Source organism: Capsicum annuum, chromosome 1 (genome assembly GCF_002878395.1).
Source record: "Capsicum annuum cultivar UCD-10X-F1 chromosome 1, UCD10Xv1.1, whole genome shotgun sequence".
In the NCBI taxonomy this organism is placed as follows: Eukaryota; Viridiplantae; Streptophyta; class Magnoliopsida; order Solanales; family Solanaceae; genus Capsicum; species Capsicum annuum.
Window position 1 is genome coordinate 67,668,214 of NC_061111.1, and position 16,468 is coordinate 67,684,681.

At 34.6% G+C, this 16,468-nt stretch overlaps 1 protein-coding gene across 5 annotated transcripts in view; it reads right to left on the minus strand.

Annotated features, from left to right (window-relative positions):
* Positions 1-7,094: 7,094 nt before the first annotated feature.
* Positions 7,095-16,468, minus strand: part of LOC107875978 (protein CLP1 homolog) — a 15,030-nt gene continuing 5,656 nt past the window's right edge. For all 5 annotated transcript variants that reach the window (XM_016722915.2, XM_016722905.2, XM_047400258.1 and 2 more), the window contains 9 exons: positions 14,966-15,034; positions 14,745-14,837; positions 10,214-10,455; positions 9,702-9,840; positions 9,552-9,608; positions 8,865-8,999; positions 8,465-8,700; positions 7,565-7,609; positions 7,095-7,474 (listed from right to left, as the gene is read on the minus strand). In XM_016722915.2, coding sequence (XP_016578401.1) covers positions 7,387-7,474; positions 7,565-7,609; positions 8,465-8,700; positions 8,865-8,999; positions 9,552-9,608; positions 9,702-9,840; positions 10,214-10,455; positions 14,745-14,837; positions 14,966-15,034 — 1,104 coding nt within the window. In that variant the 3' untranslated portion in view covers positions 7,095-7,386. The remainder of the gene's footprint in view (positions 7,475-7,564; positions 7,610-8,464; positions 8,701-8,864; positions 9,000-9,551; positions 9,609-9,701; positions 9,841-10,213; positions 10,456-14,744; positions 14,838-14,965; positions 15,035-16,468) is intronic.

Sequence of the window (16,468 nt, forward strand, 5' to 3'; positions counted from 1 at the left end):
TAGGGGAGGGAGCATGATGTATAATGGTAAATCTCGTCATATACGACGAAGAAACAATACCGTTAGGGAACTTCTCTCTGGTGGAATTATCACTGTTGACTACGTAAAGTCAAAGGATAATATGTCGGATCCACTTACGAAAGGTCTATCTAAAGAATGAGTGGAAAGAAAATCCAAGGGAATGGGTTTAAGGCCTAGGACAAGTCAGTATGGCGGTAACTCTACCTAGCAGACTGGAGATCCCAAGAGCTAGGTTCAAGGAGATCAAATAAAGTTGTGTCTGACAGGTTCAACATTGTCAATTACCTAACCTATTCTCATAATGTAGACAATGTTTAGTAAATAAGGATAAGACTTAAGGTTAAAAGTCTTTTAATGATTATCTAAATTTGGCAGATTTAACCAAATAGTTTAATCTATAGTATTGAACGTTTAGAAATCACCTATGTGAGGGAGAAGTGGAAGCCGCTTTAAGAAGAATGTTAGTAAAGGCCTATTCTCTAAGCTCTCATGAAATCAGGATGTGTTCATGGATGAAAAGAACAAAACCGTGAGAACCATAAAGAGTAAAAGGTTGGTTGTGTGATATGTGTTGTCTAGGTGTACATTAAAGCTCGACGGTTCAAAGATATCAAATCTACCGATTGACCGAGTGCATCCGATGCATGATCACTACGGAAAGTTCAAAGGGAAATCCACTTATCCAGATGCAATCAGTCTTTGCTTGATGATCACATACTTGTCCGTAAAGTTTTTTGAAAAATAGCCATTCCCCATTCATGTGGGGGATTGTTAGATTCTATGTGTATGTTTTGAATGGAAAATGGAGGGAATTAAGTGGAAGAGAAAATTGAGTTTACACCAAAATGGAAAGTGTGCTCAAAATAGGAAAGCTTACTAAAATTCTCCCACATTGGTGGGAGAAAGAAGCTTTAAAGTGTTTATATTGTGAAAAACATTTCCACATGCTAAGTGAGGCAAGTAATAAGAGATGTGTCACGCCGTCGTCGTCGCTCGCTCGGCTTCGGATTTGGATTTGGATTTGGATTTGGCAAATGATCGATCGATGAGATCTATCTTTTTGGACAAAGTTTATTTGACATAAATTTAATCCGAATACCAAAGGGAAAAAATGCAACAGTAATCCTCCATTTATGCATGCATGCAGATTTTGAAACAGTGTTTTGAACTGATGCAATCCTTCAACAAACTGATGCACTGTTTTTGGACTGATGCTTCGAAATGATGCACTTTTTCGTGAACTGGTATACCTGTTAGAAAAAGGACATGGTCTTTGGATGAACGGACATGAATTTCCAGAGAAGACACACCATTTAAGTAAACCACTGCCACCTTTTCGAAGAGGCATATGATAGGCTATATAAACCTGCTTTGATTCAAAGGTTTGATATACGAAATTTTCAGAATACAAAACTCTTCTTCTCTTAAAAATATTCTGTGTGATCATTCAAACCGTTGAGTGCGTTCGTGGAATCCAATTATTTGAGGTACTGCTATAATTGGATTGAAGGCCATTTTATTCTGGGAGGAAAATTCCATAACCTCGGGTACAGTGAGAGAAATTATTCCTTAAGGACACTCCGTGAACTCGGGGGACTTGGTCTAAAATTTTTGTTTCATCTATTTTCTGATATCTAACACACTTCTTGGATAGATTAATAATAATCTTGTATTTGAAGGTGTTGAACAATTTCAAAACTATTTTTGTTCATACATGAACTTGTTATGAAGTTGTTGTTGTATTAATACAGATTCTAAATACCCGTAGAAAAAAAATATGTATAAATATGACGGCGTATTTTCAATACAATATACGTTTAGAAAGCCTTTCGGCTGTCTGCTAAGTGGCATATGTATATGCGGCAGCAAAATCAAGATGCATGGGGTTGCTATTCCAACGTCTTCGCCACAAGTAATACAATGCAAATTAAATAATGAAAAGCATCACAACTACTATTAGATATGTTCAATATCATCAACTTCAAATAGTTATGTTGGATATCAAATACTGCTAAAATTATCAGGAAACAATGTAAATATATACTGCTAAGATTCCTCGTGGTCAATATTTACACGAACTAGATGATTTAATTGCATCAGGCAACTCAAATAACAATTTCTTTTAATATAAAAAACAAGCAAAGTAGGAAGCTAAAGTTTCACTTACCTCCTGATTAAACTTAACCTGAAGTGGTTTACCCTCAATACACTTGATCCTAACTTTATGCTACCAGACACCAGTTGTTAGGGACTAATACATGATACTTTTAGGCATTTGATGACTATATGGTTTACCAAATCACAAACTTTATAAGACCAGTCAATGGTGCCCAATTAAGGCCGTATTATGGGTAGCAATATTAGAGCCGAAGCCCCAAAGCATGATCCGTTCAAATTTAGGTTGGTCATTAATGTCCCTTTTATTTTATTAACTCGTCCTATTTTACAACCCACCCCTACCCCCTCTCCTCCACCCCACTTGTTCAAAATCATTTTGGGATTTTTACACTCTATTCACCACCAAAATAAATGTTGAAAAATATACATTTGTACTAATGTATATTATACACAAATATACATATGTTATATATATGTAAATATATTCTTTTTGTATATTTAACTGGTGAACGTAATTATTTTGATCGACCTACCAAATGTGTTACTTGCCCAATTGTTTTTAGAAAGACCTTTTTTTTGTTTGAGATGTCATATTAGTCACAATAGGGGGGGGGGGGGGGGGAAGATTAATAGAGATGAAAAAAATTAAATCAAATTATAAACTGCAAATGATAAGATCTAATGAAAATTTTTAATTTGATTTTTTGTGTCTTAGATATTTAAGAAATTCTCTCCCGTGATTTACTCTTCTAAATAAATGCAAAATATGTTACTTCCTTATTTAATAAGTGTCAAGAGGAAAGGGAGAAATATGAGATTTTATGAAATATTTTCAAAGATAAAGGATTTTATGTATTTATGCCTCTTAAGTTTGTTCTTCGTGTAATTTATCCATTGTTATAACCCATTTCTTTGCCCATTAAGTAACCCTCAAATTCAACACAATCCGCTCGTTTGACATCCTCTAGCCATATTTACTAAGAGAATTAGTTTCATGAGGCCCGTGCTAAACCCTAGCCCAAGGTCAAGATATAAAAATAATAATTCAAATTTAAAAATATAACTTATATTATTCATTTACCTTAGAATTAGTATAATCTAATGATGTATTAAACATGTCTTATTGATAAGTTTTCATAGTTATTAAAAATTTTAATTATTATAATTGGATAATTTGAAAAAAAATTGAGGAAGAAAGTATTACCAGAATATTAAAATATATCAAAATATTACAAGTAATTCGATATTTTATAAGATACCATGATATAAAATATGTAATAATTACGATTTAAAGAAGATCATAAATACTAAATATTGACATTTTAATAGATTTGTGAGTATGTCATTCTTAAGTTATAGATAGAAATAAATTTATTTTGATATTTATTGAGTTTTAATCTCTCTCATGATTACAGTGGCAAGAGTTTTGCAATAAATATATATATATATCATAAGATTATCTATAACAAAATATTTTAATGACTTTAAATTTATATTATAATAATTATAGCTTTAATTTTGAATCATTATAATTTAACTTAATTATGATCTATAAGAATATTAAATAATAATTAAACTAATGTTAATAAACTACTCTATTTGATCTATATACTTGTCATGTTTAGTTTTTATACACACTTTAAAAGAATGTCCTATTTTCTCCATTTTAATTATTCTTTTATCTTTTTATATACACTAAGAAAATAAATAAATATAAAATATTATTTAATATATTATCCTATTTATTATATATTTTTTGGAGGATCGGATGATATTAGAAAACCTACAAGGTAGTTGTTAAAATCATTACAAAATTTCATTTTGTATTAAGTTGGAGGACAATCAAAAATACAACATCGCTCTTATATAGTTATATAATTTTAATTATTCTTTTATTTTTTATATTCACCAAGAAAAATAATAAATGCAAGATATTATTTAATAAGTTATCTGATTTATTATATATTTATGGTGGATTGAATAATATTAGAAAAACCTATAGGGTAGTAATTGAAATCACTGTAGAATTTAATTTGGTATTAAGTTGTTTTGATTATATTTTTTTTTGAGTTAAAGTGATTGTTGATTTAAAATAAAGAAACTTTTAATTAAAATATAATCTAACACTTGGCAAGAGGAAACTAATTACAAATATTCAAGTACAATGATCTTAACAAGAAGAATGAGCAAAAAAAAGAAAATACAGTAATAAAAAATCAACATCACTTGCTATGTGTAGTAACTTTATTTGACCACCAACATGGGTTGTGGTGCAGCGGATAGGGCTGCTCCACCCTTAACCAGAGGTCGAGGGTTCGACCCTGGGCATAGATAAAACTCCGTTGGGAGCGCTACCCCTCAAATGGGGCCCTACCCGGTGCGAATCCAAATTAGTCGAACTCCAATGCGGGCATCGGACACCAAATGGAAAATTAAAAAAAAAAACTTTATTTGACCAAAAAAATTATGGGGAAAGGACAGAAACGACACTTCAAATTAAACTATTTTCATGAAAATGGTCATGAAATTTAAATTCCGCTTTCTAGTCATTTCAATTTACTGGCTTGTTCTATACCGTCTCTACACACCTTCTATACAGTTTTTATACATATCTTATACATATAAATATTCTATACGAAAATTATACAGTTTTGATACACAATTTATAGTATAACTGTATATTTTTTTTACATGTTTTATACAACAATTATATAATTTTCATACACTTTCTATATATTTTTTATATATATTTCATACATATACATATTTGATAGAACTATATAATTTCTATACATATATCTTATATAGATACATATTCTATTTAACAATTATATCGTTTTTATATAATTTAATTATTATTTCTAAATAATAAAAAAAAAACATTTGATCAGTTAAAAAATTTATAACAAAAACAAATTGAAATATTTTTAAAAGGACCGAATTGTTCAAGTTAAATACTGTATCAGTATTGTATATAGACTGTATCAGTATTGTATATGGACTGTATATGGACTACGTAGGCTAAAATGACTCAAATTAGGAATGGCTATAAAGCGGAAATAGTATATCCGACTGGCCACTTTTGAAAAGTTTTCAAACTTAGATTATTTGTTTTAAAAAGTGCTATAGAGTATCTTTTTCCCAAAAATTAAAGAGGAAAGGACATGGGCTGGCCACTTTGAAAAGAAATGACTCACAATTTGAAAATGTGGACAATTGGAGTCAGTCGGCCCAATTTATTTCCCTTTTTAGTCATTTGGTCCAATTGGACACATGCAGTCTCTATACTCAATTAATACACCTTTATACCACATTGATACACTTTTATACGATATTAAAAGTTGTATAGAATGTGTATAGAAATTGTATAATTATTGTATAAATATGAATCTATATGCAATAGAAATTGTATCATTATTGATGTATAGAATATGTTTATGAATGACTATTGCCGCTAAAACTTGTATAAGATGTGTATAGAAATTGTATAATTATTGTTATGACGTGAATAGAAACTATATCATTATTTATATAGAATATGCATATGTGTAGGATGTGTATAAAAATTATACAATTATTGTATAAAATATGTATTTGTATTTGGTATCAAAGATTCATGTATTTGATATCAAATATTGTATTTGATTGATTAAAAAAAAAAAAGAAGATAAACAATTAAAATATTATAAAATTATATTTGATTGTTAGAAAAACTACACCAAATAGAAGAATAGCTTCTTTTTTCTAAATGAAGCTGCAGAAAAAAACAGTGGAAAAAAAGACAAAAAGATTTTTTTAGAAAAAGAGGGCAAGCAATGAATTTTTTTAAAGTGTAGCAGCAATTTAAAAAAAAAATAGCTAAAAGACGAAAAAAAAAAACATGAAGGCAGTAGCAACAAATGGCCTAAATGGCTTTATTCTGAAAATTCAAAATCAATGGCCACTCGACGGCAATTCTTTTAGCCGAGTGGTCATTTTTGTCCATTCCCCAAAATTAAAATATCAAAAATGTCCTCGTGAGGACTACCAAAAGTATAATATCCTCTTATATATATAGTTAAAATAAAATATATTTTTTCATATCTTCAAATTGCCTTGCATCAGCTAAGACTTATGCGTCACATTGACTTATATAGTTGTATTACTTATTTGGGTGTTTCCTGAAGTAGCAGCGTGATACTCTCCTTTTATGTGCTGAATTAACTGGTGATATATTTTGTAATGTCCCTGGGCTGTTTGCTATGTCATTTCATCTATCAAACAAGACACAAGTTCAATTCTAATGAACCTTCTATACCGTGATAGATATTCAATTTATGATCTTGTGTTTATTTCTTCCATCTGTTCTGTTAACTAAGTTTGAATTACAGGACAATGACACCAACTATCATATGGACTTTATTGCTAGACTTGCAAACATGAAGGCTAGAAACTATAGCACCGGTGAAGTGGATAAACTGAAGGCCAAATTCATAGCAGGGAGGATCATTCCAGCAATTGCTGCTACTACTGCTATGGCCACTGGTCTGGTTTGTCTAGAGCTCTATAAGGTTTTGGCTGGAGGTCATAAGGTGGAGGATTACCAACTTGGCTCTCCAATAAAAGTCAAACAAATTCCATCCTTTGCATCCCTGTTTCTCAGTTACCAATTCATTTGAAGTCAAATTTCATTTCCACACCTAGGAGCATTTGCTGCATATGGCAATTGGAGTATTATGTTTAGTCAAGCAGAATTCACAAACCAGAAACTTATCTCACAACCAAGCTCTTCAATTTGACATCCAACATGCTCATGTTTAGGACATCGCCACCAAAATCACATGAGCCCCCACTAAAACAGCACAAGAAAGTGTGTTTCTGTGGCGGGAGTGGGCTGTAGGCAATCCACCAAGCCAGGATGAGAAATATTTGTTGAAAACGAGAATAGCATTCATGCTTTTCCAGAAACTCAGTGATGTCAAAATGTTTTCTGCCCAAATAAGTTTATAACTCAAATGATGTCAAAAGACAATTGACAATATCATTTGGCAGTATAAAAGATGAGGAGCTTTTGTTATTTGTACAATCGGATGTTTTCCCCATAAAGCTTTAAACCTATGGTACAGTAGTATTATACAGTCATCACAGAAAAGCCTACTAATTTCCACAACACAAAAAAGCTCAGTGGGCATTTCCATTCTGTTCCACTCTCTCGACGGAAAAGCAAAAAGCTCAAAGACCGAAATACCACTGGCCGCTGCACTACCTTCAGTTTTCGATCCATGTTAAGGTTCCCACAATTAGATATTTGCTTGGAAGTTCTCCAGCACATGGTGCGAGGTATGTTACCTTGTTCCTGAAAATGGAGATAATCAAAGATAGGATCAAAGCGGCATTCAGAATAGTAAACATGATTGTCTAATAAGAAGAGAATTCAAGTACAAACCTGTGCACGTCTATGTCGGTTACATAAATGAATCCAGCGATATTACTGACATGAGATAAAAGAAGTATATGATAAGATAAAAAGAATAAAGAGAACTGTTATGATATGACAAACGTTAAAAGAGCCAAAAAACAACAAAGAAAAAAAATGTCAAATTTCTAGGCTACATCACTAAGGAATGAAACTGAAGCTCATAATGCAATTACACAAGACTACTTTGCATTTCTATGGAAGTACTCTTGATCAGATAATTTCACTCTGTCAGTGAAGTTCTATGAGAACACTCCAGAAATGAAAAATGCCAAACAAAAGAATCCAGTGTAATACATGATTTACATTTATGCAGAGAGGAGTGGGGCATAAATATGTTTTTTCCTAGATCATATAATCTCTTCATTTACTTTTCTTTTCTACATTTTTTTCAGCATGCCACATCTTCAATATGTTTGCTTTACATACTAAGATTTTTTATATGCTTTACTTGAGCTGAGGATCTATCGGAAACCACCTCTACCTCTACAAGACAGAGGTAAGGTTGCGCACACCCCATCCTTACCGGACCCCACTTGTGAGAGTACACTGGATAATTGTTGTTGAGGAGTGGGGAGAATTGTCCCATGAAAGCACAATCCCTCACATAATTTCTCAACAGCAAGAGTCCAAGGACAAACTTCATTCAATGTGTCAGACTAGATATATTAGTATTAGAACTTCATAATTGAGTTTAGAAGATCCATAAGGTGTTGATATCCCAGCTACGACGGACCCAATGTGGAGGCATGAGAAAAATTGTCTCTAGATTCTAATGAACATTGAACATAACCTCTTTCAGCTAGAACAGACGAACCTACAATCCATTGAACATAAAAGATGAGGGTAGAAAAAGGAAGTCCGTTTTACCTGGAAATTATTTGATCTTGTTCTTTGGCATATGAGACGGCAAGAACCAAATGAAGCAAGTCCCGGCTGATAGTAACAGGAACCAATCTTGTAGGATCTGCAGCAGGCTCTGCACCAATAGGTAAAGCAGAGCGTGGAGCCTGTGGTCCACCCCCTATTCGGTAGACGAACAAGTCACTGAAGTTCACTACATTAGAATGTGGTGAGAGGTCATTTGAAGGGCCATAAAAGTACTCCTGGTGAAGAAGCAAAGAAGAAAAAATGATTGGTTTTTGCGTTACAAGGATAAGGTGAAGAGTAAGGGTACCGTAGCCCACAAGAGCAAGCATTCATGTTCATGGCATGAACTATGACCGACTCTCAACTCTCATTATTACAAATCTATAAAAGAAATCTGTACCCGTATTCTGTAGCCCCTCGCTTTCTGCCGTACTTTTGCATTCCTTGATACAACACCACCAGATTTTTGAAGTTTCACCACATCCACGTTAGGCCGATTCTTCAATACATCTTTTAGCATGCTACAAAGTTTTTCCTGCCCAAAGTACAACCACATAATAGAAATAAGATCCAACGCTTGCAGTGTATAAATAGCACTACGAACAAGCAATTTCAGGATACTAGTTCTCGAAGTCAATCTTTTATTTCTATTTTCTTTTGTGCGTGGGGGATGGAGGGTAGCTTTCGACAGAGACCATACACACACACACACACTCGTAAAACCTACTGAAATCTTAACAAATATTAGACCTGAACCCATAATTTAACATTACAACGAGCTCAATGCTAAAATCCTTCAAAGTTGAATCCATTAAATTTAAACTTAAGATCCCCGGGGTGCATTTGGGGGGGGGGGGGTGTGAACAGGGAGAAAACTGTACTATCAAAAGCCAAACCAACATAAATGGTTGTGTGGACCTATCAGACCACTGCCTACTGGAGAGTAAAACTTCCAACAAATAAAGTGTCAGAGAATTTGAGTCCCCTGGTTCACAAGACTTGGGTTTCCTTGATATTAATCACACATCATAATATCAAATGCCTCTCTCATATAAAATGGTCTTCCCTGTCAGTAGTGGGAACATACCTGACCCAAGACAAGAACAACTGTGGCATTGAACGTATCAATCGCATGGAGTAGCAACTGCAAAAGAAGATTGAACAGTGACCATAAAACTCTAAATGCTACCCTCACTGTCATTAATACAGAAAAACACACAAAATTGAGCTTAAATACCTCATAACCAACTCCCTCTATCCATCCCATCGTATTTATTACCATGCCTGAAGCTCGAGATTCAGCATTACCAGAGAATTGCTTCTCCAGAGTCTGAGATAGCTCTTTGACGAGTACCTTGTAGTGATCTACGTTGGCACTGTTAAATAGGAAAATGGTATCTGCTAGTTAACAAATATGCCACATGCAAACTGCAAGTACTAAAACAAGTTTTCTTCATACAAACTTTATGATGTACAAGACACACGATGTGTCACGACCCAAGCCGGGGCCCTGGCCGCAACGGGCATCCCAAACCATCAAGGCCCGAGATACCCCTGAACTCCTCAACCCACTAGTGATATTGTCCGCTCTGGGCCCAGGCCCTCACGGCTTTAAAACGTGTCACTAGGGAGTAAGGCTTGCTTACTTATATACCCAGCATCCCTCCCGTGTTTTGCCGATGTGGGATTCCTTCATAAGTTGAGATGTTACACGATGTCAAGATAAATGTTAAGGTACAGAGTCTCTACCTAGGAGTCACATGTCCAAAGAAGTAGACCATAGGCATCTCAAGTGGAATTCCTTCAACTGGATCAATAGGCAACTCAATTGGTGTAGCAGCAACACATCCTGGAATAGTTATCGATCCTTGACCTATGTCCAAATCCACAAAAGTAGGTTTCCATCCCTGTTTAGCAGCCCAACTAAGAAGCATCCTTGACAAAGTACTCTTTCCAGAATCTGTAGGTCCCACGACGATAACTCTTGGGCCCTGAACAAATCAAGTATGTCAAAACTTGTCAATGGAACACATGCACTTCTGACTGTTGTATTACAACAACAACAACAACAAACCCAGTGTATTCCCACAAAGTGGGGTCTGGGGAGGGTAAAATGTACGCAGTCCATACCGCTACCTCCAAAGAAGTAGAGAGGCTGTTTCCGATACACCCCCGGCTCAAGAGACTGTTGTATTATGTATGATTAATTAACAGAAAAAGGATAAGAATAAAATTGGAATAGAAAACCTCAACATATAGCAAAACTAGGATAATTTACGGACTGCTAGAGCACCCTAAGAGAACCCATTTCTTAGCATCCCACAATGCCTCATGGATAGTCAAGCAATGAGCAAATTGTGAAAAGTTCATGTGAGGCGCGCTTGAGCCCAGAAGGTGTGAAATAGGTTATGTGCTTTGCCTCTATAAAGAAATGAACCTTGGGACTAACTCAATATCAAAAGATAGCTCATGAGATCAGATTTCCCAAGACCATATAAGGAGACCAAGTGCCCCATCCTTAACAATCTGGGGAATCTAAAACCCCTGCCCCTACATGCTCATGCCTGTTGAACTGAAGCATGGATCTCAAACTATAGGTCGAGACAATTAATCATCTGTTCATACACTATAAAAAGACTGAACAAACATGGAGGATATTCCTCAACTTTGAGGGATTTTGTGGACCATGCCAAGTAAGATAGTTGATGTGAGCAAGCATGCTGAAACAGAGAAGGCAGCGATGCAATTCAGAAAATGAGATAGAAGATTATTCCAGCTTGCATTTGGTGGACAGTTTGGGAAGAGAGAAACCACGTATATTTTGAAGATAAAGCAAACCATTTCCAGATTATCAAGCTGAAGTGCTTTGTGTTGTTCTACTGTTGGTGTAAAAGTAGGTTTAGTAGATCATGAACCAGTCTTTGATACATTCGAATTCTTGTGAGATGACACATGATCAGATGCTTTATGCTTTTGTAATCTGTAATTAAGGGGAATTACATAGTTTTTGTAGTCTTTATATAAATATACAAATGTCACCTTTTAAAAAGAAGTTCGTGATATCAAATGATCAGCTTGCATTATATATTCACCAACTACTTTGTCTGTCCCAAAGTAGCAAGCTTGGTATATTTGGTATATACAATTTGTATGCACCACCTTAAGGGGAGTACTAAAATCTAGTAAATATTCAATAATCTTGTTATTATAGTATATGACCAATTACTTTTGAGAATATGCTTTCTTAGATTTTCTTTCATTTCTTAGAACATGTAAACTTAGGACCCGTTTGGCCATAGATTTCCCAAGTAGTTTTTGGGGAAAACTTGGCAAATAATGTTCGGCTATACAATTTGTCATTATTTAGCAAATAATCCAAATTCCCAAATACAAAAATAAACTAGAAGTTGGGTCAAATTTCATTTTTGGTCACTTTCATCTAAGATTTGAGCCTTCAAAGGATAAGAAAGGGGTGTGCGCATACTTATGTTGGCCAAAGAGGTTTTTTGGAAATTTTCACTAATTATATATGTGGGAAATCAATATGCAGAAACCGGGTTTCTATTAGAAACAACCTCTCTATCTCACCTCTAACCTCTAAGATAATGGCATGGACACTTACTCTCCCCAGACCCCACTCTGTGGGAATATACAGGGGATGTTGTTGTAGTAGTAAAATCAATATGTGAAAACGAATGACAATTGATTTGGAATTTATCGCGTGGAACTTGGGGAATGGTTACTTCCCAGATACACACTTTAATCATTCTTTGAGCCTTTTTTTAATCCTCTTTTGTTTCTGACCCTAGATAGGAAGGTGTGGAGGACGCAGATAAGGGTAGAAGGCTAGTGTGAGTGTGTGGGTTGTAGCAAGTAGTTACGTGTTTTCTTGTGTAGTCGGGTTAGTAATCTTTGGACTGTGTCCATAGGTAGGAGTCTCTAGCCAGGAGAGTTTGGGTGTGGTGAGTGTCTTTGGTCTGTGTGTGTATGTTCCTACTTGGTGGTGTCCTATTTTTTTAGTTCGTATATCGTAGTGCTCTTATTTCTCTTATCTCGCATTTTCTATGAATTCTATTTTTGATATTTTTATTCCATATTTTTGTTATGTCATCCATCCTGTTGTTTGTTTCATTACGACCTTGTTTACTATTCTTTATCTTGAGCCGAGGGTTTATCGGAAACAGCCTCTCTACTTCTTTGGAGGTAACGGTATGGACTACGTACATCTTACCCTCCCCAGACCCCACTTTGTGGGAACACACTAGGTTTGTTGTTGTTGTTGTTGTTAGAGATGACATAGGTTTCCCAAATACTATGACCAAACACATGGTGAAACTTCACCCAAATTTTCATTCAAAAATGACTTGCCAGAAATATTTGGGAATCTATGGCCAAATGTTAGCTTAGTTATTTGAACCCCAATAACTTGAAGGAATAATCAAGACTCAAGAGTGAATTCTCACAATCTTTTCTTCCTAGTTATTTCTCACATCCTTTCTCAACCAACTCTACAGTACATACATCAAGGCATTAAAGCGTGTGTATCATTTCCCAGAGGCTCTGTCTTGAGAAGAATCACCCTAAACTACAAATTATTTACCTAATTCTAATTTATCCAATTTTATCATCTCTTATAGTTGTTTGGGTCTATAATTACATTATTCTTGTATCTTTTTTTCAATTGTGTTCTTTCATAAAGCTAGTTCTTTACCTACGGTTTGCTCTTAAAGCCCCAATTGACTTCAACACTTTTTGCCTTAAGGCAAAGCTCCCGCTATACACAAGGTCCGAGGAAGGGTCCCACCACAATAGTGTATTGTACGTAGCCTTATCTTACATTTTTACCAGAGGCTATTTCCAAGACTTGAACCCGTGACCTCCCGGTCACATGGCAGCAACTTTTACCAGTTACTCCAAGCTTCCTCATTCATTAACTTAAAAATACCATCTTCAGGTCATGCTATGTGTCATGATTATCGCGAGCGCCAAACATTTCTAATTATGTCTTCCTCTCTCTCTCCCATACAAACTGCCCTTATAAGAACTCGGAACCAAAATGAGCCACGAAACTAAAAAAGTGACCAAAATAGGCCAAAATGAGCCACAAGGTACGTGGCGTGAACCACAAGATTTTTTGAATAGTAATTTTTATGTTGAAGAAGGCATGTTGTTCAAGTCAAAGAAGGAGGTGCAAAGAGCGTTTACCACACTCTATATTTCATGTCCCCATAAAGAAAATTCAACATTTCACTATTTTGGAGTAGAAGAAAACTCAAAAAAAATATTTTTTTATAGAACTGATTATTTTTTGAGATAGAATAAATATAAAAAAATTATTAAGTTAATGATCTAATTGCTACTTTTTTTTTATGTAAAACGTAAAAATTTATTACATATAGAAAAAATAAATTATTTTAATTAGGTTTAAAGTCTAAATAAATTTAACTATATAAAATTAAAAAATTTATAATTATTAAAAGCAAAAGTTTGAAAAAATTAGGGGTGGGGACCATAACAAAGTATTACCTTGAAGTTTCTTTTTCTGACACTTTAATTGACATGACAAAAGTAGGTGGGGACCGTTAACTTTTAAAAAGTTGAAAACGTAACCTTTTGTTACGTGCAATTAGATTTTTCCTGTAAAGCAATATTTTATGATTTGACAATACACAGAATTTTCTCTTCTCGATAAATGTGCAATAAAGGCATAAAACGTAATATTTTGTTACGTTTTTATACTTTTTCTGACACTACGTAATAAATTCTTACGTTTTATAGATAAATGTACAAAACGTAATAAATTATTACGTTTTATTAAAAGTCAACTCCGTTAGTTGACCGTTAACAAAAAAGTGGAAAACGTAATAAATTATTACGTTTAGCCTATTTTGGTAACTTTTTAAATAGGTGGCCTATTTTGGTCACTTTTTTAGTTTCGTGGCTCATTTTGGTTCCGAGTTCCCCTTATAACTGTAAACAGCTTCCATGATGCAAAGCTTGTTCTTTTATAAGAAAGAAGTTGGTTTCTGAATACCCCGTAAACCAAAGACTAGAATATCTCTCTCTCTCTCTAACACATGCGCACACACCTATAATTGTAAACACCCTCCATGGTACAAAGCTTGTCTGTGATTTTGTAAATCAGAGAAATCAGTTGGCTTTTAAATACCCCATAAACAGAAAACTGGGAGGACTAAATGACTAAGAGTCTAAGACAAGACTAAAAGAACCTTTTGAATTTTGACATTTACGCTATGCTGAACAATAACCAAAATAATACCTGAGAAGTGTCAGAATCACCAGCCGAAGCTTTGGCATGATTTCTTCGTCCATCAAGTACAGCATGGACATTTATATAGCTTATCATCGGCGTCTAGAGTCAAAAAATAAATAAGCCTTTAGTCATTCGGTTTAATGAAGCTCAATTCAAAGTTTATCATTTGATTTACAAAAATTGCAGAACCTTAACAAGATACTGATGGATAGGGAGAGAGGCCACACCTCATCTGCTGTATAATCAGTTTCAGTGGGACCATCCATCTCGATTGTGGCTCCATACCAAGTAAAAACCTAGATTTAAAAACTTGAACATGTCAAAAGAAAAGGAATAGATATTCTCACAAGATGCAAAATCTTGAACAAGACACCTAGAAGGGCCATTCTTATTCCTATTTTCCACTAGGAAAGAGTTTAAATCACTTTTAACAGATGTTGAACTAAAGATATACTCTGGACATAAATGCATAATTTGTATTTTGCAAGGTAAAATACAATATTTGAGGCACATAATAACTAATGCAACATGAAGGTGATGTATAAAAGATTACATCTCTAAAGCTCTTTTTTTATATTGGGAAAGAGATTGAATCACTTTTACCAGATGTTGAACTAAAGATATACTCTGGACATAAATGCATAATTTGTATTTTGCAAGGTAAAATACAATATTTGAGGCACATAATAACTAATGCAACATGAAGATGATGTATAAAATATTACATCTCTAAAGCTCTTTTTTATATTGGGAAAGAGTAATTACATCTCTAAAGCTTCCAAACCAAAAAACTGTCTAAACAACTGCAGCTAATCGATTATACCAGAAGAACAAAGACACTCAGCCAGCTTTAATCTAAAATTAGCACAGCAACAACTTGACCTTCAAAGAACTCCCAATCTCTCTTTTTACAAAGAGATCACATTATACAAAGGAGAGTAGTGTCCCACTTCACAAAACCCTCTTTTACTTGTATTACCTAGCCCATGCCAAAACTAGGACGATATGCTACTACTCAGCTACTCCGCAATGAAGAAGTGAACGACTGGGTGGTCGTTCATATCTTTCACGTGTCAAGAATCTGTTGCAACAGTCTTCCTCTTTTGTGCAGGTTATCTACTTTCAAGATTTCTCTAAGACGTTCTCCAACCAAAAAAGGCTACTTTTAGAGGTGATTTTCCTTCCATATTTCCAATCATGAAACAGTTCGGCCCGACCATTCCCAAAGACAATCTGGAATAGAAAGATTTCACTGAAAAACTTAACCTTCTACTCTACCTCGCGACAAACTGTATCAGCATTCGCGTTCAGCTTCACCTACTCATACAGCCTGCTTAGTAGCTAATGTATCATCTGTAATTCCGAAATACCATACTCCTCTTGAACTTCACATCACAGTTCTGTCCATTACTTGAAAGAACATAGAGCTTATTGCTCCATAAGATTCTCATCAACAACAAATCTCAAGAGTTTTGGGTTGTAATCTCTAGAGGTGTCTCTAGGCCATAAATTTATCTGGAACTTATTTTCTCACAATTTTCCACCTTGCATCTAATATGTCCCCAATTCTTCCTTGTGCTTTTCCAGGAGGTAACGCCAAGTGGAGCATGAATTGTCTTTGCACATCATTGGTCTGTCTCAATTCATATCACAGCAATTCCAAACCTCCACGACCTATATCTTTCGTAGGAGTTATGAAATCTTCATAACTGCTTGCTCAATGGACTCAA